General features: G+C 34.7%; 1 protein-coding gene across 2 annotated transcripts in view; it reads right to left on the bottom strand.

Moving 5' to 3' along the window:
* SMARCA5 (SNF2 related chromatin remodeling ATPase 5) overlaps positions 1-27718 on the bottom strand; it is a 39404-nt gene that overhangs the window by 4872 nt on the left and 6814 nt on the right. For both annotated transcript variants that reach the window (XM_045798908.2, XM_045798909.2), the window contains 18 exons: positions 24867-25033; positions 21099-21199; positions 19276-19376; positions 18343-18522; positions 17080-17235; positions 16854-16985; positions 15387-15455; positions 11960-12069; positions 9572-9798; positions 7807-7928; positions 7573-7725; positions 6242-6374; positions 3583-3731; positions 3268-3387; positions 2325-2435; positions 1670-1783; positions 1366-1488; positions 488-620 (listed from right to left, as the gene is read on the bottom strand). In XM_045798908.2, the coding sequence (XP_045654864.1) occupies positions 488-620; positions 1366-1488; positions 1670-1783; positions 2325-2435; positions 3268-3387; positions 3583-3731; positions 6242-6374; positions 7573-7725; positions 7807-7928; positions 9572-9798; positions 11960-12069; positions 15387-15455; positions 16854-16985; positions 17080-17235; positions 18343-18522; positions 19276-19376; positions 21099-21199; positions 24867-25033 (2401 nt within the window). The remainder of the gene's footprint in view (positions 1-487; positions 621-1365; positions 1489-1669; positions 1784-2324; positions 2436-3267; positions 3388-3582; positions 3732-6241; positions 6375-7572; positions 7726-7806; positions 7929-9571; positions 9799-11959; positions 12070-15386; positions 15456-16853; positions 16986-17079; positions 17236-18342; positions 18523-19275; positions 19377-21098; positions 21200-24866; positions 25034-27718) is intronic.

Here is a 27718-nt window from a genome sequence, read left to right as displayed (position 1 = left end):
AGTCAGTCAATAATTCTTCTTAACTGTAAAAAAAAAAAAAAAATGAGATGAACTGGATAATGTAAGTATCTCCCGACTCTTAAATTCTATTCTTGAACTCTAAGCACACTCATCGCAGCACAACTACACCTCTTCATCTGACAATCAAACGGATTTCAGGAAACACAGGCACAGAGCGCGTAAGCAGTCACAGAGTAAGCAGTCACAGAGAGGAAAAATGAAAGCACAACTGTTAGTGACCTATTCTTATTTTCTTAGCAATAGCTAGTTAGCTATGGTAAAAAAAAAAAAAAAAAAAGTTAACTATGCCATTTTAAAAAGGACATTTTCCAACTCAGTTTTTTAAAAACACAAAAAATAAGGCCCTAAAAAGTTGTGGCAACATTTAGCTTATCAAAACATAATTCAGAATATTAAAATCTGAACTCAATAGCTCTCCAAAAACCTGAGAACATTCTTGTATCTATTAAAATAATAAAAGAATTACCTGAGTACTCAATAACTTCTTCTGGAGTTTTTCCTTCTACTTCTCTTGCTATATTTTCAATATCATCACGACCCCACTTCTCATTAGCTTTGATAAACTGGTTAAAATCTCTCTTATTCCAATTGGTAAATCCCTTCAAGGCAATGGAAACAAAACATTTAACAGCACACTGAACATGGATAAGATTGCTATTACACTTACCAATATTTCTAAAGTATCAGAAAATTTTCAATTACTCCTAGGTTTTAAGTTCTTTTAAAGTAGTAACTTTTCATACATCTAGACATGCATTTTTAGCAATACATCACATACTGTTTACATAAGCAATTAAATTTCAGTGGGAGAGAGTAAGGAATGCTGCACGAAAAAGTAACATTTTTGCTGAACTCTGAAGGATCACCAGGAGTTTTCAAAGAGCAATAAGCGTAAGACTAAAGAGCAAAGATGTATCAAGCAGAAAAATGGAAGAAAAATGAAGCTTCAAAAATAGGTTAAGGCCAGATTCTAAAAGACCCTGATTAAATCATAAAGGTTGTTAAACAAGAGTACCAAATAAGACTTGTAATTGAGAACAGTAACTTAATACTGTTCCAATGTGGAAGATTCAAAGGAAAAGAAAATGAATATCGGAAGAAAGGTAATCAAAAGGATATCCACTCCAAGACTGGTGCAAATACATACTCTTCTCAACTACCTCAACAACTAGTGACAAAGAAAATGTAGTGTGCACCCATATGCTCATGCTTTATCATTTCCAGTTACTGCATTTTTGAAAGAAAAAACTTGTACTTCTTTATATACCCCAACATGACCTAAGCACAGCAGCTTAACAAAAGTAACGGTTACTAAATTTTATGTTGAATAAAGACTCTATATACTTGTGTTAGAAGCTTCTCTTTTTCTTCTAACTCTTCATCATTAAGGGGTTCAGCTTCATCAATTTTAAGCTGTTCTTCTTTTTGTGCCTGTGCTGCATTTGGTAGGTCAGGATTTCGAGGCACCTAAAAAATATATTTTTTTATGTCATCCATCAGATTTTAGAAAAGTATGTGATGAACTAAATTCTTAACCAAATGATATTTTACACATTTTAATCCAACCATGAAAAAAATACTTATATATCCTCCATTTATTAAATTAAAAACCAACCAGATTAGTTATGAGCAATGTTCTTTCCATTACCTTGTACCCAATAGTTTTTCTGTAATAGAGAATTTCTTTTTCCAGTAATTCAAATAAACGTGGAGGAAAGAACTGGAAATCCTGAACATTAGGTTGTTTTGGAGGTCGAGGAGCCTAGAGAGAAAAACAATATCATCCATAAAAAAGAAATTGTTTTGCTTTGATTAATTGTATTCTTCCCTTTTCCATAAACTATAATGGCCAATTCTCCAAGCAACTGAATCTACCATTAATAATGAACATTAATCAAACTTTAAATGCACAGGTTCACAACTAATTTTTAGAAAACTTTTTAACAGAAAGTGAAAGACATACACTGGAAGAAGCCACAAAAGATTCTAATTCTCTATCTGATTTAACTGTAAGAATATAACAAAAAAAGGGACGCCTGGGTGGCTCAGTTCGCTAAGCGTCTGCCTTCAACTCAGGCCATGATCCCAGGATCCTGGGATCGAGTTCCACATAGGGCTCCTCGCTTAGGCGGGAGCCAGCTTCTCCTTCTGCCTGCCACTCCCCCTGCTTGTGTGCTCTCTCTCCCTCTCTCATAGACAAATATATTTTAAAAAATTAAAATCTTAAAAATATATATACATATAAGAAAAAAATTTACTACATTTCTGGTATTTGTGGATATTTTATTGCTCTATCAACTTACCTTGGGTGCTTTAGGTTCACTGACACGAAGAGCTTCCCTGAAATAGGCATCAACAGCATAGTTGGCCTTTCTTTCTCGTTTAGGTGGTTCAATCCATTCTGTGAATGCAATCTAGCATATGGGAAACAATTCATATCACCAACTTCAATTATTTACAGTCGCAAATCTTAGATGAACGCAACTCATACTGTGCACATCATTACAACTGTTGTTTGTAAATAGTAAGATACTCATAAAATCCTGGACTACAAGCTCTACGAGGATAGACTATGCTACTTTGCTCAAAACTATGTAATTAATACATAGGACCGTGTCTAGTGAATAGCATAGATATACTTGAGTATTTCTTGACCAAATGGAAAACATTCTATCCTGTGGCAGGTGTCGGGGAGAAACCTACAGAATATATGCTATAACCCAAACTAGGAGGAAAATATAGGTATGTATTTAGCCTAGAAAAAATTCAGAGGTTATACAAAAGCCTAAATGTTAACAGAAAAAAACGTTGAGTAAAACTATTTTTTTTCTTCCAACTTGTAGGTATTTTCTAATTTCTCTACATACTAACAAATATTACTTAAGAAATTAGGAAGCATTCCCCCTTTATTACCAGTCAATTCTGTTTTTAAAAAAATCTAGTAAGGTTATGACAATTTTTTGCCACTCATTTTAATTTTCAAAGATTCCAAATTATTATAATCACCCCACACTATATTTCAACTACAAATGTATACAGTAAGCCTCATTACATAAATTCTGAAAACATTTCAGTTTACCAACTGAAAATCTGACACTACATGTAAAAATGAAAATAATTTAGATGTGAGTTTACAGAAATGACTGCTTTGAGACAAATTTACAAGGCATTACACCCAACACTTAAAATTCCAAGTTTCAAGTAAAATAAAGTCTTCGAGTAACCAAAATGTCTTTCTAAAATTACCTTTTGCTTTTCTCTATAATCCTCTCCTTCAAAGTTATAAACACTCGACTCTGTATCCATTGTAAAGTTTCTAAGTGAGCTTTCACCCATCTTGGAGAGCTTTTCATTCATCTCTGCAGTCTATGGGGAAAAAAAACAATTTATTAGATTGAGAATTAAAAAATAAATAAACTTGAGAACTGTAGTTAAAGTAAGTTAGGCTTTGCAGTACACAAAAGCTGCTTTTTTTTGGTTCACATAACAAGTATTTCCTCAAACACTTCTGATTTAAAACATTTTACATATTAAAAACATTATCATTTAACTATTCCTCACCTTCTTTGCACCTCTTTCCAAAATACCATCAATATCCTCATCAGTAATCTCACTTTCTTTTGAAGCAAATACATGTGTTGCCCCATGTCTAATCATTTGAAGCATTTCATCTTTCCCAATTTTGTTCAGATTCTGATCCACAAGCCTTCCTGGGGGGAAAAAAAAAGTGTTGTATAATGTTAATCGAGCAAACTGTGTTTTACTGAAAACTTGGAATTTTAAATGTCAGATATAATACCATGTATTTTGCCTCAAGCATCAATTATTTATTTACTTCTGATAATTTTCATTTTCACATAAAACAATGCCAGATTCTTAGTTGTAAGCTTTGAAATATTCTAAAGTTAATCTATTACACATAATGAAGCCTACTGTACACCATCTCAATAAAATGTATTCTTGTATGGGCTGAATAATAGCAAGCTGGGATACTTGAAAATAAAAATTCAGATTTTTTAAAGTATCAACAGATGAGATTATAAAGACAAGAAGTTTCTGATAAGCAGACAGACATTAATACTAATACTCCATCAGCTTTTTCTTAGAAAAGTGAAGTACAAAAAACAAAACGAAACAAAAAGCTGAAGTACAAAAAAACCTTCACATTACCAAGCTTTATCTAAGGAAGTACAAAAAACAAAACAAAAAAGGTGAAGTACAAAAAAACCCTCATATTACCAAGCTTTAGCTAAGGACTGAAATATATATCAATTTCTGAAAATTTACTAATCTTAAGAACTGAAACTCTTGAAAGCTTATTTTGATCATAGAAGACATTCAACCTAAGAAAAGTAAGATCTTCAATTGATAGGAATCTGGCCAACCCTGTAATTTGTTTTCAAAAATGGAGGAATCAAAACAAACCAAAATACCATAAAGAATTATCTCTACCCTAAAGGGCCATTCACATATACTTAACATAAAACTTCAATTTTTGTATTCCAACCAACTTGTAATGAATAAGTGGATAAAGACCCAAGTTGTTCTCTTGGATCTTAAATTTGTGTATCATGGCTTTGGATCCCTAACAGAATCCACCAACATCTATGACTCTCAAAGTTAGGATTTATCTTCAGAACATGTTTCTTTGGTTTGAAAACTATCTCACTGCTACCAAAATGTCCTCAGTCTTATTGAAACTACTTCCCATTGGACGGCGGGGGGGGGGGGGGGATTCAGACTTAAAGCAGTTCTATGATTTCTCATTATTTTAAATTACATGCCTTAGTTCGCAGACAGTAATACAACGGTATACACCTAAGGCTTGCTATCTGACTAATGCCTACAAAGCTATTAGCACAAAATTTCACTCTAAAATTTGCCCCCCAAAACCAAAAAACTAAGTAAAAAAACTCAAACAGCTTTTCTAAGTTGATTATAAATTAATTTTCATTCTTTTTTTAAAAACTGTTTCACAGATGAGAATAATTAAAAATACTAGAAGGCAGATGTTTTTCTAAAAACACGGATGAAGAATTTGAGGGGGAAAAGAACTAGCCATTACATTACCATGAGAAACCTTACTGTTTGGCAGGCTCCAGAGACTTTCCTAAGTAAACACTTCACTCTAGTAAGTTAATATAGTTCTTAGTCTTAGATGACTCACTTCCTAGCTACATGAACAGTAAACAAGTGACTTGCCTCTACTTCTCATGCCAACCTCAAGCTGGCATGAAGACTAAAGGAGATAATGGATGCGAAGTATTTAGCACCTGGCTTGGCACAAAGTAAGCACTTGATAGTAAGTAATTATCAATAAAAACAACTAATAATAAGCCATCATTTATTGTCTTCACAAATTCAGAGATGTGGCTAACACTATGGTTGGCATTAATAGAATATGAAAGAAACGTAACATTCCCTTACTTACCTGGAAATTAAAAGCCAGTTAACAAAATGAAGTCACACAATCAGGAATCATCAGCGAACAATATTAACAGTGTATCTATCTCTTTATAGACTGATAAGAAGTGCATGCTTATAATGCAAATTTGAGAATGAAAGAAACCAGTATGAGCCCAAGGTTATCGAGGAGTCCCACTCTCACCCTCTAGTCCTATTTACATGTTTATACTGGGTCTCCCTCTCACTAAATTGTAAACTCCATGAGAGTAAGAACACTTGTTGCTTTCTTTCACCATTGTATTCTCAGCACTAAGAACAATGCCTGGCATCTGGTGGCTGTTCAGAAAATAGCTGCAGACTAAAAAAAAAAATAACATCAGATTCTTTTTCATTTTTATTTCTTCATTTTACCAGAATAATTAATAGAATGCTTTTTAGTACATGTAAATTATACTCACCACAGCTCTATTTAATATGTACCACACTGAATGCTGGGTATTTTATATACATTTTCCCCTGTAATCCTTAAAAATACTAAACTTTAATTCTCTTTCCCCATTTAACAGATGAGGAAACAGACTTGGATGGTATAAAAGAACTGCTAATTGGCAAAGCCAATATGCAAACTTCAACCTTCCTGAGCCCATACCTATCCTCTTATTAAAACTAAAGCTTACTATTTTCTGGAATATAAATATCGTTCAGGCTGCCAGCTTGATTCCATAGATGCTCAGTAACAAGAACCCCTAAAAAATCTAGGAAAAAAACATTTGTTAATCCAACTTGGTAAATTTTTTAAAGTTCTAAGGCTCACCTTGTTGAATGACTATTGAATCCAGTCTGAGTTTCATCTCAGCACGTTCCACTATTCTTTCTTCCACAGTGTTATCAGTTATAAAGCGGAAGACTCTGACGGTCTTCGTTTGTCCAATTCTATGTGCTCGGTCCTAGGCAAATTACCATGTTACTTTGAATACAGTTAAAAATTACATAAATAACATTTGACTATGTATACTGAAAAGCAAAATTAAAATATTCTCAAGTGTTAAAGTTTTTAATGTAACAAAACTATTCTAAAAAGAATTTTGTATTAGATTAGTATCTCTTAGTTTCTCAAAGTATCTCCGTTTCAAATCAAATTAATTGGTTATCTCACAAGAAAAACTTTTAGGAGGTATGAAACACAACAGATGCTGAATCCATGAGAAACTATCTGGTTACTTTTACAAGGTTACACTGATATAAAATTCACATGTCTCCAGGGGCGCCCAACTCTTGATTTCCACTCAGGTCATGACCTCAGGGTCCTAAGACCGAACCCCTGCGTCAGACTCCACTCCACACCAAGTGTGGAGTCTGCTTGTCCCTCTCCCCTCTGCTCCTCCCCCACCCCCACCCTCTCTCACGTTAACAAAATCTTAAAAATAAGTAAATAATAAATAAAATTCACATGTCTCCAAATAAGACAAAATCATAATTAAGTTGGATGATAAAAGTTTTTTTTAAATCTATTTTTTTGATTTTTTTTTATTTTTATTATTTATTTGACAGAGATAGAGACAGCCAGCGAGAGAGGGAACACAAGTAGGGGGAGTGGGAGAGGAAGAAGCAGGCTCATAGCAGAGGAGCCTGATGTGGGGCTCGATCCCATAACGCCAAGATCACGCCCTGAGCCGAAGGCAGACGCTTAACCGCTGTGCCACCCAGGCGCCCCCTATTTTTCTTAGATTTAAATTCAAATTGCATTTCCACCTAAATCATATATAAATTTTCACAACTATACTATAATTTACCAACTCTCTTGCAGTTATGCTATGTGATTGAGTGCTGGCCAATGATTGTGGGGACACTTTCACGTCTGACCCATAAAAAATTTCCTACGCAATCCTCAACTCTATCCCCACTTCTGCCATCAGCATACACGAATATAGCTAGATTCCAAGGTCCTAAGATATGGCAAAGCTGTGAGATAGAGATATCCTGCTTTAGATGTGAGATTACCTAGAAAACACCCTCTCTGAATTATTACATCAGAGAAAAAATTTTACTGGGTTAAGTCACTGACATTTGCAGACCATTAACTTGCTCTATGAAAATATTAAGCTCCAAAAAAATATTAAGAATATATCTACTGTTATCTCTTACCATAGCCTGGAGATCTACTTGAGGATTCCAATCTGAATCATACAAAATTACTACATCAGCAGTAGCAAGATTAATGCCAAGACCACCAGCACGTGTACTTAACATGAAAACAAACTTTGTGCTGTTTGGCTCATTGTATGCATTGATGGACTCCTATAGATATAAAATAAAACAAATGTCAGAAAATTATTTTATCTGACAATTTTCTACCTTCCCTTCCTGGATTAAACTCACTTGTCTCTCATCATGGGGTGTCTGACCATCCAATCTACAGTACTCGTAATTTCTCCACATGCAATAATCTTCCAAAATATCCAATACCCTTGTCATCTGACTGAAGATTAGTACTCGTGAACCTGTTAGCAAATAGAACAGCTCATTTTCAGAAGCTTCAAAAGTAAAAAAAGTATTTAAAAATTTAAGGCTAATCAAAACTAAGACTAACCATTTACCCCTTAATTCCAAGTTACCTAGCTGGTTTTAAGAAAAAAACTTTATTTATCCAAATCATTCTCCCCATCTTTCCCATAGTGACAAAAACAGAAAAGGGCAGTATCTGTACAACACACTAAGGTAAACGGAAAAGGGTATTTGTTCTGGCCTGGGTCTGTCTGTAGGCTGAATCATTCTTTTTATTCCACATACATTTAAAAATAACTTTCCACCCCCCTCCCCACCACTGCAATTCTCCCATGTGTATGGCCCTGAACATCCTCCAACACACACCCAAAACCCATCTCATTCCAGTTCTGAAGACCCAATTCCAGACTGAAAGACCATAACATAAATGTGGCCTCACATCTACATGGTCATCTTTCACTTATGCCATGATTCAAGTTATTCAACTCCCTTCCATTTCTTCAGCCAGCTGCGCAATGCCTTCAGAGCAGAATGCATGAAGACCAAGAAGCAATTATAAAAAAAGTAAAGATTATGAAATTATCTTGTCTTGGAAGCTGAGACTGATAATCTGCTGGTGTCTCACCTTCTTGTACCCGAGATGCCTAAGGATACTCAATAGTCTCCATTTTCCTTGCAGAGTTTAATATAGCTTTCATTAATATCTGAGTATTTCTACCAAGTTCTTGCTATTCCTTTCCACCAATTCAATCCTTCACTACTTAGCTCTCCAGGATTTTAGAAAATGTATTTCCATAAAAAGGTGTAAGAGCAAGAAAAATAGTAAACCAATTCACTGATAACTCTTAGAAGGTTGACAGTCAATATCCTAGAGGCGACTGGTACAAAAGTCATTCTTACCAAAACACGCAAGAGAAACACAAATGGTAAAATTTGAAATCTGACTGTATTATTTCACATTACAGAATTATTAGTGTATAAAAAGCTTTGATGTCTGGGACTTGCTTCAAATTAATGTGGGAAGAGGAAAGCAGGTACGGTATAGATGTAAACAATTTTTGAAACGAATCTGTAATTACTGAAGCTGCATCACACTAAATTCATTCTACATTCACGTATTTTAAATACACCTCTATACATACTACATACATAAAAAGTCAGCATGATATGAACAAAATTGCTTTGGGTCCATGCACGTATTTATTATTGTTTAACTTTATTACTTAAATTTAAGTCATTATTGTCATTTAAATAATTTTAAAATCCACATAAATAATTAAAAAACAATACTATGAACACAACACTGTCTACCAAAGCATCTGGGAACTGTGTATGTGTGGAAAGAGCATTCTTGGCACTTTATAACAAAAAGCTGATATATGTGGGAAAGTATGTATGAGAACTCTCGCCCAAAATCCAGGAGTGTAAGTGCCGTAACTATTGATCACTAAGATTTAGAAGCCTAAAACTGGGGGGAGAAATGAAGCTCAGATAATAGGTAGAAGTTTTTAAATGCCTCACACTTCAACTTTATAAAGTGCCAGATTAGTAATTTCAAACTGTAGCAGTCCCTTGTTTTACATCAGAATTTTAAAACAGTTTTTATCACTTCTCAATTTGTTACCAGTAACATACTTACCTTGTTCTTTTAATTTAGGGAGCAGCTTGTCTAACACCACCATTTTGCCACTGTTGGTAACTAGATGCATATCTGTTGTGTAAGGTGGACCAGGTTCAGCTCCATCAAAGAGATATGGATGATTACAGCATTTCCTCAACTGCATCAGGATGTTCAATAACCTCATTTTGTCCATCTTCCCTGCAGAGTTTAATATATCTATATCCTTCATTAATATCCGAGTATACCTATTGAGAAGAAAAATATATGAAAAGGGTTCAAATGTGCTCTGACCAGTCCCTGTTACTTTCCATACTTAATTCCCTACCCTATCCTCAACCCAAAAATCCTGCAAAGAACCCCTCAACTTCTAAGATGTGGTTAGGAGTTTACTATGTATTATAATATCTTTCTCTTTCCTTGTTTTTCTTTATTTCCCCCATTGTTCTAATGCTCACACTTAACACTTTGGGCCTTGAGGTCCAAAACAGTATGTCTCCTTGGGATCAATTAAAACAAAGCAGGTGACAGAACATTTTTAAATAATTAAGCAAAACTTAAAAGACCTAAGGATTTTTTCGTTTTTTGTTTTTTAAGTAATCTCTACACCCAACATGCGGCTTGAACTTAACAACCTCAGGATCAAGAGTCACATGCTCTACTGAGCCAGCCAGGCACCCCAAAACACAGTTTAAAATATAATTTAATTTGTAGTCTTTTCCAAAGAAGAGTGTCACTATTCAATTACTATTCAATGTGGCTAGTGTAGCATTTGGGTGAGAACAGGATGATCTATGAAGGAAGAATCACGACAGGGTGAGGCATGATGTTGAGAATAAAATGAAATCAATGTGATTTAAATATAAATAAAATATGGGGGGGTGATATGAGGGCAGTAGAACTATAGCCACAAGCTAAGGATGGATTGTAAAAAGCCCTGAATGCATATCAAGAATGTGAACATCCTGGGGGACATGGGTGGTTCAGTTAGGTTAAGAGTCTGCCTTCAGCTCTGGTCATGATCCCAGGGTCCTGGGATTGAGCCCCCCCAAAGGGCTCCCTGCTCAGCGGGAAGCCTGCTTCTCCCTCTCCCACTACCCCTGCTTATGTTCCCTCTCTTGCCATCTCTGTCAAATAAATAAATAAAATCTTTAAAAAAAAGAAAGAAAGAATGTAAATATGCTGCAGGCAAAAGCAATATATCTAAATACCAAAGTTTCAAGACCTTGAATCCTCTGAACAAAGTAAGTTCAATAATCTAAGCAATCTATGCATAACTCCAGTTATGAGGCATAAAGTATTATTCAAGGCAGACCTTTCCATACAATTCTGGCTGACAGAAGTTCACCAATGTTTAGAGATTTTTCTTCCCTTAACACCGACTCATGTCATAGTTCTGTTATTTTAGAGCCATACAACTGCTACCTTATCAAAGCCTTCCAAAAGTTTTAAGGACACTGAGGATGGACTACCTTCTACAGTAGTCCTCTTTCCCAGATAACATGCCATTTCTTTACAATCTATCCTTTCTGTCCTTTTACCAACAACCCCAGCCCCTTGCAAATACTTATCAATATTAAGTACGGAATTAAATATATACTTGAAATGTAGTATAACCAGTAAAGAATAAGGTAGCTATTTATTTCTCTCCTTTGAACACTACACATATGTTAATATATGCTAAGGTAACATTATCTTTTTCTACAGCCATTTCACATTGCATTGTTGATTCAGGATGACCTATCTGTAAAAAAAAAAAAAAAAATTTAATACTTAGTGGTTTCTAGCCTTTTGGATTTCATACAGCCAGAAAACCTTCAAAAAAAAAAAAAAAGAAACTTATAAGATTTTCAATATTTTTATAATTCCCTACAGACGTGTTTAAAAATAGCTACCTTGTATTGCCACCATAAATTCACAAAAGGAATCCCGCCTAAAATAAAACATCCACTCAGAATGGAGTCTTTTAAATTAAATATATGTAACAGCCTCTTCATGGACTAAAAGAAATTTTCTCATATCTTTACAATCTCCAACTTCATCATATTAGCGCTAATCCACAATTCAGCATTTATGAACCACCAAGATAACTATATGTCTGCATCTGTGCCACCAGTTTCTCCTTAAAAAAACGTAAGTAGAGGGGTTTATATATGTATCCCTGTTTAATTAAATGCCAACTTTAATCCTTGGATTCATAAGCTTCCCATCCTGATTGTAAGATAAAAGTTTTAAGACTTGGTATTATAAATTTGATAAGCAAGTCCTAAATTACATGACCAGAAAACTCTTCAGGTTGAGCTCAACAGAGCAAACAACAATTCTTTGTAGACACAATTAGGAAAACAAAATACAAATCAAAGTTAGTGAAGAACCAACAGTGATTTTAAAATGTTTAAGAACACATACCATTCCCTTTGCATTTTGCTGAGACCCACATAGATTTTAACTTCCTTCTTTGGAGGCAAACTCTTTTCAACATCAGCTTTAATTCGACGAAGGAGAAATGGACGCAAAACCTTAAAGATCAAAAAGAAACGGAAATGATCTTATCTATAATTATTTCAGGATCTCAAAATTGTTTATTAAATATATGGAAATTTATCTATTTTTTTAATTTCTCCCTTCCAATATAATTTGTTATTACTGAGTTCCTGAAGGGTATACAAGATCATTACTTATTCAATACATGTAATGAATATACACTTGCTATACCATCATAAGACACCAAAAACAGTAAGTTTTGATGCTTTCAACATTCACTGGCTTTCAGATTTAAAACTAGTTACCATCCTCCCTTACCTATGGATTCAGTTACCCACGTCAACTACAGTCCAGAAGCAGATGATCCTCCTCCCAATGTAACATAAGGTCAAGAGTAGACAAACACTGCATCACAATGCCTACGTCATTCACCTCACTTCATCTCATCATGTAGGCATTTTATCATCTCACGCATCATCACAAGAGGAAGGGGGAGTACAATAAGGTATTTTGAGAAATATAACTATATATATTTATGTAACTTATGTTATGAAGTATATATGTTTATATAACATATTTTATTTAACTTATAAGTTTATGTTTTATATTTATATATATGTATATAACTTGTTATAAAATATTATAATCATTCTGTTTTTTAATTATTGCTGTCTTATCTTGCCTAATTTATAAATTAAACTATCACAGATATTATGTATAAGAAAAAAGAGCGTATACAGAGTTCGGAATTATCCATGGTTTCAGGCACCCACTGGTAATCTTGGAATGTATAACCTGCAGACAAGGAGCCAAGGGGTTGGGGTGTTCTACTGTACTTTCATGTAGATGGTCCAACAGTACTTAGAGCTAGGTCCACATTAAAATGTTTTTAGGGTTAGTTTTTAAATTTACTACCTTTTTGGTGGGTGGGGGGGATGGATGAAATAGGTGATGGGGATTAAGGAGTGCACTTGTGATGAGCACAGGGTGATGTATGGAATTGTTGAATCACTGCATTGTACACCTGAAATTGATATAACACTGTATGGTAACTATACTGAAATTAAAATAAAAACAATAAAAATTTTACTACCCTTTTCTTATGGAAGTAGGGCATAAATTATACAAATCAGGACTACACAGTTCAATAAATTTCAATCAAGTAAACATACCCATGTAATCAACTATCACCTAAATAAAAATAGAATACTGCAGAAACCCTTCTTGCAACGTTCCCAGTCACTATCCCCTCTTACGTTTTAACGTCGTAGATTAGTTTTGCCTGTTATTTTCTTACTTTACATACATAGAATTATATAGTATATACCCATTTTATCTCGTTTCTTTTATTCAACACATTTGTAAAACCTATCCATGTTGTATGTAGTTCATTTTTATAAAATTTCAAAGTATCTACAAAACTAAAGATTCTTTATTTGTATCTTCCTATGTTCTATTTACACTAGCTTACAAAAATACGATAACACAGAAATTAAAAACTGGTGAGAAAAATAATCAGCAACACTTCTCTAATGTCATCATGTAAGGAAGCTAGTATAAATAATCTTCGCCAACAATCAGCAGCCACTGCCAGATATTTTACTAAGACCTTCAGCCACCTGGCCCTCTTCCAGAATTGTCCAGGTAAATGCAGCTGGATAAATCCAGGTAAAACCAGCAAAGGAACCACTCAGCCAACCCATAAACTCTAGGATTACTAAAACAGATACTATTAAGGGTTTTTTGGTGGGAGAAGGGAATATTTTGCAATAATAGATAACTGATACATTAAGTAAAAATGATCTCATTCCTAAGTATACCTATACTGATTCTGAATTTCCTCTTCTATCATGAGACCACAGGAGTTAAGGTGGGGATTTCAAGACAGAGTACAGAAAGGGAGCGACCAGACCTCTTCTCCCGATCTGATAAGCATTTTCATACTACTGTCTGAACAAAATAAACAGCAATGCCAAAATTGGGTGATTCTGTTATGTGGATTGTGTCTGCTTTACATACATGTACCTATTTATTAAAGCAAAGTCTACATATACACTCCATACTCTAAATGCTTACATGCATTCAATGCTAAATGCTATCTAATTTGAAACAAAAATGTCTAAGGGATTATCACCTTCAAATATTTAACATATTAAAATTTCAGTACATGAGAATTTTAAAGTCTGTTATAATTAATTTATATAGAAACAAGTATTTAAACTTTCATAAACTTAATTTTTCCCCTATTCAAATACCCACTATGAACAAGGCATTGTGCTAGAGATACAGATACGTGTTTCCTCTTTTGTGTTTACAATGCAGCAGGAAAAAACATGTAAATTAAACATTTCAACACTCAGCGCAAAGTCCTATGTTAGAATGCCATGATTATTAAAGATGGGATACAAAGAAGCTTCTAGGCTGGCTTCATCCAGAATATTCATGGAAAAGGTGACATTACCACTGAGAGCTGGACTAGGTTAGCAGTGAAGAGCAAGAAAGGGAGTACAAGATGTGGCAGAAAGGATTTGCGAAGACAAAGAGACTGAAATTAGCACAATGTTTACAGAAAACTGATAGTGGGGTGAGAAATTCTAACAAATTAAATTGACAGAAGAAGTGAAACAGAAGTTAGAGAATGTCAGAAAGTTAAATCATGGGGGTTAGGGAGGAGACTGACCCCCCCCCCCAGGGGACACTTGCAATGCCCAGCAACATGCTTGGTTGTCACAAATGGGGACATATTACTGGCATGTAGTGGGTACAGGTGTCAAGAATGCTATTAAACAGAAAAACCACCTTCCCAGTGCCCCTCAAAATTATCTAGACTGAAATGTCAATACAAGTCAAGAACCCTTGCATTAGGTCATGAAAGGCCTTACAGGCCACACTTACATGGTCTGGCTTTATTCTGCTAGTCAGGGTATCATATTCTGGGTTCTGTTTGAGAAATTTATCTACCTACCAACTGTCACTTGTCAATCTTCATAAGAAGTAAAAAAGCTATTTATCAAAGCAAAAACAACACAGCTTGCAATGCACTATCAGTTGCTTATACACAGAATTTAAGAACAAATGATGGACCCCTTTAGCCTCTAAGAACCAAATCTCTTAGATTTGGATTACTTTTTCCACTCATTAAGTTAGGATTTCATCCTAGGTTCTAATACTAAAAGCACACGTCACAACCCCCCAGCCCCCAGAATAAGATTAAACAGTTAAGTGACAGGATTCAAATAGATCTAATTCTAGTCAATATGTTTTTTTGTTAACAGAAAAATAATCCACTAATTTAAACCTCTATCATTTTTCCCACTGGAAATATGCTTTAACCTTATTCCGAAACACTTACCATATGAAGCCTCTCAACTAATTTTTGATCCCCAAGGCAATTGTTTGTATCAAACCATGAATCAAAGTCCTAGATTAAAAAAACAAAAAATAAATTAAGATCAGAAATATTAACTACAAGCATTAACCATAAATACCCTATTTATGCTAGACATAACAATGAATTCTAGAATTAGTTTAGTATTTGAGCTATGAACTGCAAAAAACATTTGGTTCAATCCCATATTTTTCATGTGTCATTGTTAACAATTCATTTTAGAACTACCTTGAGAATAAGATTAAAAACATCAAGATGACAAGTTCCACAATGATAAACAAGAGTTGGAAAGGAAGTTCTACAGAATTAGAGAATTAATATTCTTGAAAAATATATCTTTAGAAAAGCTGAAAAATTAAAATCACTTTAGTTTGTTCTCCAAGGCTACTCAGATTACTTAAACACAAAGTTTCCAGAGCAGTGTCAATTTTATTTAAACTTACTAAACTACCGGCATTTCATTAGTATTTAGGTAGGATCCAAACAAGGATAACCTCCATATTCTTCCCTCTTCAGCACATCTGGTATATATCTGTGCTTTGTTAGTAAACATAATCTTAGAATTAATTATGTTAACTACAAAAAACTTTCACAGATTAGTAAACAAATTAAAGTGTCAATGCAGTAAGACATCTCTAAAACAAAAACATCAAAATACACAAAAGCAGAACTAAAGTATTTTCCTGAGATTGATTAAGTGTCTTCCAAGAACACAAATTTCTCTATTCTTTTATAATGATCCTTAACACAACCACCCAAAATTAGCCCTTTCGTAGCTCACTGAGCTCTTCAAAAGCCACACACATGCGCAGGCTCTTTCTCTCTCTCTCCACCCATGGAAGCAAAGTTCAAAAATGAACTCTGGGTCAGCAAAAAATTGTAATTACCAATAGCAGACTCTTAATATACATACTATGTTCTTAGGTACAACCAACAGTTTGAATATCTATTTAACCACTTCTATCAGTGTGAATAATCTATTAAAAGGTAAAGATTAGATTCTGTTTGTTAGACCATATAAAATGATGGCTAGACAGATTTTACCAAATTTGAAGACCATCCTGGGGAAACAGGCTATGTGAAGTTTACAAATTTCCTTGGGAAATAACCTGAGCAGCACCTTAAGGACACAAGCAGTCCATCTACAGCCGCTGAAATTCAGGCCAATGTGACTACCTATTTAGAATGTGAATGAATCCATGACATTCCAGAGAGAGAAAACAACTGATTTATAAAATGATACTGAAATCAAAAGGCACAAAAGTAAACTCTCAGGATGCATAAAAAACTTATAGGTTACACCAGGCTACATAAAAGCGAAAAATTACCAATTATCTCAAGCAGTGCTGAAAGGCCAATTTTATTACAAAAATGTATAGCATTAAACAAAAACATTAATATTACAACCAGAAAACGGTAAGACATACTTACGTCTGCTGAATTAAAGACATCTGGCAACAAAAAATTAAGAAGTGACCAGAGCTCATGCAAGTTGTTTTGAAGAGGTGTTCCAGTTAATAATAGTCGATTTGTAGTCTTGAATTCCCTCACTATTTCTGACAACTAGAAGAATCAAATTCATCATTAGAATATTCTACATACTGATCAAATTCTAAATGAAGGCACAAATGATTTTCGCTTCCAAATACCAAATTACCTTGGATTTTTCATTTTTGATCCTGTGAGCTTCATCTATAACTAAGTACCTCCAATTAAATTTTTTAAAAACAGACTTCTCTTTTATAAGCATTTCATAAGATGTTACACATACATCCCATTCTCCTGGTAATAAAACATCTCTGACAAAAGCAGCCTGTGTAGGTAGCAAGAGAAAAAAATCACATCATGTGGAAATTAACTACACATTAAACATATTGATGACAAGTAATCTAATACATAAAAGAGGGTGGAAAATAATAAAAAGGGATAGTTATTTATAGTACGTAGGCATCTAGAACCAGCTCAAACTAGCTCAGAATCATTTCTAAGTGTCCCAGCCATTTAACAAAATATAACTGACAAAACTGATCAGTGCAAAATTCGACAAACTAACTCTTAAATGTCTTCTCTTCATTTCCACCAGGTGCTGAAATTCTCAAGAAACGGGTTTAGAAAGAGAGGGCAGTTTCTGCCATAGAGTGAAGACTCAAGGATGGTTTGCAGTAAGCATTTTCATTCCTTTCATGTTTACAGATCTAATAAACTTTTTTATTATTACTCTTATTACACAAGTAAAGAACTAAAGCAAAAAGTGGTTTGAATTGGGCTCCAAAACATAAAAAGCAACTTGGTAACTTAAAATACGCTGTTATCTATAAAAGGAGAAAAGCAATGAGAGCTGAATGAAGAGAAAACAAATTTAAGTACATTATTCTTTGATATAGTAAACTTTAAAATCTGAACTTTGTATCTTCAATAGTATCAGTTCCATTAATCCTTCCAGAAAATGTCAACTGACCAACATTTGAACTTACTTCAATAAATACCATACCAACTCACCAAAATACTGTGACCCAGTCCATCTTTAAAAATTATGACTATTAATTACTATTATGTAAATCAATCTAAAAAAAAAAAATCTGGCTCCTCACATTTCCAACTAATTCGCACAGTCAAAACTTCTTTTAAAAACAAGAATGTTGCTTCTAGAATGAGAACACACCCTTTGACTTTATATAACCAATCCCAAAGTAAAAGAAACAAACTAAACTATACTCATATGGTATCCTACAATATACAACTCTTTTCTCCAGTAGGATTCTTCATTACCAAGACAATATTACATTTGCAAGTTACTAATACTTGTGAAGACCAAGTTTATTACTGGACTCCTTCACTTTTATCCCTCCTCTCGTTATCCCCAAAACCTAAATTCAAATTGTTTAAATATCAAAAAAGTAATGAAACATGAAAAGCTTACTCTTTGTTCCTTATCTCCTATCAAACAAACGGATCTAAGTGTTGGTACCCATCTCTTGAATTCACTCATCCAGTTGTGTAATGTAGACTTAGGAACCAAAACCATATGAGGACCAGGAATGTTTCTATAGTGTTTCATGTACCCAAGAAGAGAAATTGTTTGAAGAGTCTTTCCCAGGCCCTGAAAGAATAACCACAAAGCAATGAAAATTAAAACAAAACAGACACCCATATCTTTATTTCCTGACACATAAAAACATTTAAAAGAAAACCTGTGTGTCTATGATAGCTAACAAAGGGCAAAAACTTGATATGTTTCGATTTGAGCTGTGTTACGTTTTTAATCTTCACAAGTCTATAAATAGGTACTACTAACCATACCCATAAGGTCCAGAAGTTTAAGTGACTTTTCCGAAGTCACGCAGCAGGGCTAGAATTAAGACCCATTTCTTTTGACTCCATACTTTCTTCAAGCAATTACATGTTTTAACACTACAGCTATATGGAAATTTGGAATATTCACTACATATCTATTAAGTAGTAAACAAGAAATAAATGTTTTGAGGCAGAACTGTACAAGCTGCCACCCTTGAGAAGATTATCACTGATAATAAATCAATTAATCCCACTTGTGTTTTATAAAAGTGGACGGAAATGGCCAAAACAGTATATTACAAGAGTCTACCAAAAATATGTTTCCTAAAATGTATTACTTTTAAGTTGATTACACTTTCATAAATAATAATTCCTCACAAATGAAGTATAGATTCTGCTTATGTGACTAAACCAAGTTTGACAGAGATTAGTTTGCTAACAGTTCTGGATTGTAATCAACAAAAATTATGTTACACTATCTTAACTTTTATAAATTTCATGGTACAAAAGTACTTTAAATGACAAAATATGGCCTTCTAAAAAACTACTAAACACATACCATTTCATCTGCAAGGATACCATTGATGCCATTCTCATACAAAGAAATGAGCCAATTTAATCCTCGGACCTGATAATCCCTCAGTTTACCCCACTTTACATCTAAGAATAAAAGAAAAAACACAATGCATGTTTTAAAGACACAAGAAATACAGAAAGGCAGTCCCCTTCATTTGATACTCAGTGTTTTAACTTGGACCTACATAGGTTTACTCTGACTTTTCTGTCTTCAATTTCAAGTCATTAGAGATAGCTGCCGTGATCTGGAGCAGAGGAGTGAATGGATAGGGACAATAACCAAGCGAGGGGGAAAAAAAAAACCAAACCCGTGATTGTAAAGCATCAGAGTGCCTACCCCAATCACTCAGTTCCTGTTACCCATATACTGGTCCTAGGGACTCTCTCACCTCTTTATATTCTTTTTTAATGTTATCACAAGTTTCTTTTTAAGACTTTATTTATTTGAGAGACAGAATGAGAGCAAGAAAAGGGCAGAGGGAGAGGGAGAGGGAGAAGAAGACTCCCCGCTGAGCAGGGAGCCAGACGTGGGGCTTGACCCCAGGACACTAGGATCACGACCTGAGCCAAAGGCAGACACTTAACTGAATGAGCCACCCAGGTACCCCGCAAGTGTTTCTAAACCAAGTGTTTCCACCTTCCATGGTAACCCAAATAGACATTCTCTGGGGATTTAGTCTTCCTCCTAACAAAGGGGAAATAAGACAGGATGTATAGAGATTGTTTTCCCTTTACCTTTTCTAAGTTACTTTTCAACAGGTCCTGTAAAGAGAGACAGTATCTCTTTTGGGGTTTACTACACATTTCCCGCACCAGAATAATTACTAAGTATATACATCACAATCACCAGATCTTTTTAACATGCACATCTTACCCTATCACCTTTCAAAAAACACTGCTTTAAGATGAAAAGCTAACCAAATACTGGGAAAACTAGTTCCAATGTAGGAATGTGAGAAAAAGATAATTCAAACAATTCAAATTTCCTTCCGCCTTTGTACCATGTATCTGGCTCTAGTCTCTAACTTCATGAACAAAATGGAAACTCGGTATTCCACAGCCAAAAAAAATTTGAAGATACATACTTTAAACAGATTGCTGAATTTCTAACCAGATACCATCTTGCCTGAAGTTCAACTTAAGAGTTAGTTATAGTTAATTAAATAACAAGTCCAAATTGTATGTCCTATATTGATCTTGCTAAATTTTTGTCGTTCACAACCACTACGATCACACAAACCAATTATCAAGTAAGAGGGAGAAAAAAAAAAGAAAGAGAGGAAGGAGATCAAAAAAAAAAAAAAAATGCTAGGCTGCAGTAAAGACAAATGTGCCACCAGACTATCAAGATTATATTGAAGTAAAACTTAAAAACCTGGTTAACCGGGTTTCCTTTTAGAAAACCAATAATAATAAATGTTTCAGAAAAAAATTTAAAACAAACTAATACAAAATCCTGACACCAGTTAACAAAAGTCTTCATGAAGTACTTTTTTCTTTTTTTTTTACACATTAAGTTTTCTTATCTGGGACAAATAAAGGTAAAAACCATTCCTAGTTTTACATATACATTCAGGCAACAATAAACATAATGGCATTTTATGCCCCTTTGAAATACAGCACCACTATCACACTACTGTACTACCATTTCCATTAAAAAAATCTGATTTCACAATCAATTTCAAAAGATTACTAAAAATTCCCTTTTTAAATTACAGCCAAAACAAATCCAAAACTTTAACCAAAGGATGTCTCAAAAGGGGATTTTTAAAAAATCAAATAGTTATAAATATGTATATAACATACATGATGGAGAATCTTCAAATCGAGTGCAAACATTGGTTGCTTTAGAGCTTTCTGTTAATAGTTCTTCATCTTCCTCTTGCTCTGTTCTACGATGTCGATAGCTGTCAAGTTCAAGATAAAATCAATTGATTAGCACTTTCAAGCTTTAACTACCAGCTACTATTTCAACATAATAGTCAAGTGGCTGACCAAGATTCCACATTTTTAATAGGCACTTAAATTAAGGCTTCTCTAGAGAAGTGGAACAGTACAAATTATTAGTAAACTTAAACCTGAAATGTTTTACATGGCTTTCTAAGATACACATAAAATTGTTAAAATAGAGTAAGATCTGAGATAATGGAATAATCTCATTTCAAGGAACTACACAGTCAGAAAAATCTCATAATCTCTAATTTAAAGTTACCTTTTTAAGTATTTTTGCCAGAAAATAGTACCAGAAATCACATTTTAAAAACCATGTGTTTTTTGTTTTTGTTTTTTAGCAGACAGCAAGCACAAGGGGTAGGGGCAAAGGGAGAGGGAAAGAAAAACTTAAGCAGACTCCATGCTGAGCTCAGAGCCCAATGCAGGGCTCGATCTAAAAACCCGGAGATCACCACCTGAGCTGAAATCCAAGAGTCACTCAACCCACTGTGCCACCTAGGCAACCCTTAAGAAGTACAACTTTTTTTTTTTTTTTTTTAAGATTTTATTTATTTGACAGAGAGACAGCCAGAGAGAGAGGGAACACAAGCAGGGGGAGTGGGAGAGGAAGAAGCAGGCTCCCAGTGGAGGTGCCTGATGTGGGGCTCGATCCCATAACGCCAGGATCATGCCCTGAGCCGAAGGCAGACACTCAACGACTGAGCCACCCAGGCGCCCCAGAAGTACAACTTTCAAAAGGACAGGATTATGCCCTTGGAGACCACATGGATGGACCCAGAATAAATTATGCAAAGTGAAGTAAGTCACACTGAGAACGACAAATATCATAGGATTTCACTCATATATGAAATCTTAAATAAATAAACAAATAAATAATAAACAAAAAGCAGAACCAGAACTACAAACACAGAGAACTGATGGCTACTAGAGGGGAGAAGGGTGGGGCAGTGGGCAATGAGTGAATAATGGGAGAGGGACATAAAAGCCTCCAGTTATGGAATGAGTAAGTCACAGGAATAAAAAGCAGAGCATAGGAATACAATCGATAATGCTGTAATAGCAATGTAATAGAACAGATGGTAGCTATATGCTGTGATGAACACAGTATAATACATAAACTTGTACAATCACACTAAAATGTACATCTAAAACTACTGTAACACTGTAAGTCAACTACACTCAAAAATTTTTAAACAAAACCAACTTTCACTGTGATAAGCATATAACATAATGTATAGAGCTGTGGAATCACTGTTGTACACCTGAAACTAATGTAACATTGTGTGTCAACCACGCTTCTATTAAGAATAAATATATTATGTTTTTAAATAAGTAAAAACTACAGCTTTCACCAAAAGCTGCAGACTACGCAGAAGAGAGACATAGGGCTTAAGCAGTGACTCTTAGCCAGAGATTTATCAGAATTACTCAAAGCTTTTTAGAAATGCTCAGATTCTACATCCCAAGAGATGCTGGGATACATCCCGTTAAAAACTAATTTTCTGCAGTTTTAATATTGCCGAACTTCTTAATCTCTAAAAGGCCTCAGGTTAGTAAGAAGTACTTACTCTCCAATTCTGAAGCTTCCAATTTTGTACCTTCATACTTTCAACAAATATTTTCATTTAAATTAGAAAACAGTAAATCTAATTTATAGCTTGATTTCTACCAAAACTACATGTTTGATGGAAGAGGATGATCAGTCCTCTCAAAGCATTCCTCTGAAACTCAGACCAAGACAGTAAACATATGCAAGAATATTCTTGCTTGTTTTAAATGCTTCAATTTAGAATGTCTTAGTATGTTATTTCTCATACTTCTCTGCATTCTAACCATATGAAACTTAGTACAAAGATGCACCCTCAATCCTAATTTATTCTCCACAAACTAGCAAAGAACTTCAACTTTTTTTTTTAAATAAAATCTCAGTCTATTATCAAGACGGTTGATTATTATAAAGCTGAAGATAAAGGCTGGAATATGCTTATTACTTAAAACTGAGGGTTCGCTGAATTTACATTCAGTAAATGATGGAATGAAGAGAAAAACATTTATGTCCTTATACTTAAGGACAGTACCATCACCCTAATTACTTTGCATAAGCTAACTTTCCACTTAAGATGGCTTGAAGGATAGAGAAGAAATCTGTTAATCAAGACTCCCTCTCCCCAATAACACCAGTAAGACCAAGCTGAACGATTATATATTTACTACAGAATATCTTTATCTTATATAATCTTAGTAAAAGTGTTTCTTTTCATGACATCCTATTAACTACCTACATCATAAAAATATCCATTACAGTACTTGGCATTTCCAGAGCATGAGACCTGATGCCGTTTAAACAGCTGCAAGGGGTGCCTCGATGGCTTAGCCAACTCTTGATTTTTGACTCAGGTCATACTCTCTCTGAAAAAAATTTTTAAAATTTTTAAATAAAAAAAAAAATAGCCACATGCAAACTTCTCAAGTCTAAACAATTTAAATACATCTGAAGTACAAATGTCTCTTAGGAAGTTTCGTAAGTATTAAAAGCACTCTGGTTATACACAATGCATAATGTGTAAGATACATTAGATGAGTAGAATACCCCATATAAAATTAAGGTATAAAATACCCCATATAAAATTAACAGAGCCTGGGTGGCTCAGTTGATTAAGCATCTGCCTTCAGCTCAGGTCATGATCCCAGGGTCCTGGGATAGAGCCCCACGTGGGGCTCCCTGCTCAGCAGGGAGTCTGCTTCTCCCTCTGCCTGTCGGCTCCTCCTGCTTGTGCGCTCTCTGACAAATAAAATCTTAAAAAAAAAGATTAAGGTATGCTTATGCTTTCTGATGAAAATCCCTTCAAGGTACAGCTCATGTGTCCACGTTTCTGTAAACTGCATAGTAAATTAAACAATGCTGAGAGCTTGTAATTTCCTCTTTTAAATAACCTAGTGGATTTAATTAGATTATTTTTCATTTTTCACTTTGGGAATTACATGGTCATTCCAGGGAACTGAGATTACCCTAAAGCTATTAATACCAAATCTATCAGTTATAACTAATTAAATATCTTAATTACCCAACCAGCACAAAAATTCCAAGAAAGTATTTATAAACTGAACGTGTAGAGTTATTTTACACATTTTAAACAACCACCCAAGGGCAACATACAACCTGACACTTCAATTTGCAGAAGGACAACTAAGTAATAAAAACTTTAAACTGCTATGACATAAATCACAACATTCCATACACAAGCAGAGACTTCAGATAAAAGCAATCTCCTTGATGCATGTATGTGGTTTATGCCTACAGCATACCCCAAATCAGACCTAAAGTCAAGCTTGGATTATTCTAATTAATTCTGTGGGATGTTTAAGTAGGCTGCTTAACATCTGCATTTGTTTCCTCTCCAAGGAAAGGATAACATCTGAATTCCCTAACAGTATAATGCCATAAAAGCTAAGGCATTACACATTATTCTCATTTATACACGTATGGCTACATACTGTCAAGCCAACTGGGACCAAATAAATAACAGCCCTAAACAGTTTTTTTAATTAAGTGATTTTATGCTTCTAATGAAGATTATCGAAAATAAATGTTTCAACTATGAAGTATGAACTATTACTCACTCGCCAACTGATAACAAGTTTTGTTTCTCATCCTTTTTTATTCGTGGGCGCCCTGGTTTCATCTTCAAAGGTGAAGTTGGAGTCTTCTGAGCAGCAGGCTGGATGAAATGTGCAAACAGCTCTGTCTGCTTTAATAAATACTCAAATCTATTTGCTCGGTCAGTTTGCTGCAGAAAAATTTTAAGACACATTTTATCAGAATATAAATACAACTTCAGAAATCAAAGTTTCAGCATGCCTCTAAACAATGAACTCAGCAATAAAAAGGAACTACTGAGACATGCAAAAACATCAATGAGTTTCAAAAGCATTATACAAAAAAAAAAAAAAAAGCAAAGCATTATACTAAGCAAAAGAAGCCAAACACAGAAAGACTACATACTATGATTCCACTTACATGAAATTATAGCTAGTGACAGAAAGCAGATATGAAGTCTCAAAGGGATAAAGACAAGAGCAAACTTTTCAGGGAATGACAGAACTGTTCTACATCATGACTATAAGGTGGCTGGCTGCATGAATCTGCCAAAACTCACTGATTTAAACTTACAACTGTCATGTGTCAATTATACATCAATATAGAGGACCATAAAATAACAAAAAAATTAAGACACTCTTCAATACAAGTGAATTTATTCAGAAATGGGGAAAATGCATTGGTCATTTATCAGTTCAGCTGTGCCAGATTTTAAAAAGGTATCAGGTTAAAAAACATTAAGCTGCACCTAGCTGACTCAATTGGTAGAGCACAAGACTCTTGATTTCAGAGTTGTGGAGTTCGAGCCCCACATCAGGCACAGGGCTTACTTTAAAAAAAGGGGGGGGGGAACGCCTGGATGGCTCAATCGGTTAACAATCTGCCTTTGACTCAGGTCATGATCTTGGGGTCCCGGGACTAAGCCTCATGTTGGGACACCCTGCTTAGCAGGGAGTCTGCTTCTCCCTCTCCCTCCCCTCGGGATTTCTCTCTCAAATAAATAATAAAATCTTTTTAAAAAAAAAATCTGTGAGGGGGCGCCTGGGTGGCACAGCAGTTAAGCGTCTGCCTTCGGCTCAGGGCGTGATCCCGGCATTATGGGATCGAGCCCCACATCAGGCTCCTCTGCTATGAGCCTGCTTCTTCCTCTCCCACTCCCCCTGCTTGTGTTCCCTCTCTCGCTGGCTGTCTCTATCTCTGTCGAATAAATAAATAAAATCTTAAAAAAAAAAAAATCTGTGAGGTTCATGAAATATTCATTAACCCAATGTAGTTAATACTAGTTCTTCCTTTCATGTCAAATATCTGCCACTTTGAAATGTTCCCTATTATCACACTAAGAGAATGGAAAAATATGAAACAAAAAAATTTTAGATCCTTGAAATCGACATGCTTCTCCATGATAATTTTCTGTAGAAGACAAGCTTCAGTTTTCTGTTTTTGAGGATTACAAACTATTTTAAAGTACTAAGATACTTCTGTGTATTTTGCAGGATTTCATTTCTTAATGCATATATAATAAAGACCATGCAACTAGAAGATACTGGGGCTGAAAAAGTCTATCCAATTATTGTAATTTTAATTTGGAATCAAGATAAATAAGCTCTGAAAATTAATTCAGATTGGTCAGAGCTAGACATTTTAAGGTAAAACCTATTCTGTAGTATTCAAAAACCACTAGGTATTCTTCGCTTCTTTCAAAAGTTTTCAATAAACATTATCTTCTTAAATAGCTGTTCAATTTAACAACTACTTTTGTGTATCTACCAGAAAACGCACTTTTTTGCTCATTATAGTCCAATATCAAAAATAAACCTAAGGGATTGAGATTGTCAGAAGGTGATAAATGCTCAGAAAATAAAGCAGGGTAAAAGAAACAGAATGGCACTAAAATTTTAACAGGGACGACCAAGAAAATCCTAAGACATAATGTTTCAACAAAGATGGGGGTACCCCCTCCCGTCCCCACTCTTAGATCTTATCACGCATCTCTAATTTCCAAAAACCTTTAATGGCTCTAGATGTTTTAAGATTTTCAAAGTGTCCTTCATGACACATCAGAACAAAAATATCCAAGACCTTCTACACAATCAAGTTTTGAACTACTGCCTTAAGGAATTAAGTATAAATTTCACCACAGTTCTATACAAGAGTCAATAACTTCAGAATTCTCACCATTCATTCATCCAAGTGGTAGTGGAATTATAAACTAGTTGCAAAGAACCAAAGAGTTCAGAACAACATTTACAGAATAAGCTTTCAGTAGAATTGTGGGAAGGGTTGAAGAAAGAAACAAGCGAAGACCTTGGCTGAGAATAAGAATATTAAAATAAAAATGATCTAAGATCTTAAAGAGAAGGGAGAAAACTAACAGATCCTTAAAAAGGAGAAACAACAGAATAAGATTAGGAACCCGAAGGACATTAATCATAAAATCAAATGGAAGATTAAAATCAATAGCTTAAAACCAGACTGGGTGGCTCAGTCTGTTAAGCGGCTGCCTTTGGCTCAGGTCTAATCCCAGGGTCCTGGGATCAAGCCTCGCATGGCGCTCCCTGCTCAGCAAGGAGACTGCTTCTCCCTCTCCCTCCACCTGCTGCTCCCTCCACTTGTAGGCTGTCAAATAAATAAATAAAATATTTAAAAAAAAAAAAAAGCTTCTTTATCTAAGACAGGAGGAAATGACACAGGGCAGGGACAGGCCATTCACATTTGGAAATAGGGAGGAAATAAATTGAAGAAAGGCCTGTAATTATTTGTGGAAGAAGTCTGAAAATAAGGATGTCAGAAATGGAATACAAAGTTCATTCAGAGTGGTAAAGTTTTTAAATAGCTAAATGGACTGCTGCACAATAAATACTGAAAGCCTGAGAGT

Source organism: Ursus americanus, chromosome 13 (assembly GCF_024610735.1).
Source record: "Ursus americanus isolate L20-20 chromosome 13, mUrsAme1.1.p, whole genome shotgun sequence".
In the NCBI taxonomy this organism is placed as follows: Eukaryota; Metazoa; Chordata; class Mammalia; order Carnivora; family Ursidae; genus Ursus; species Ursus americanus.
Note: the sequence above shows the minus strand (reverse complement) of the source record. Positions and strands in the feature narration are given on the sequence as shown.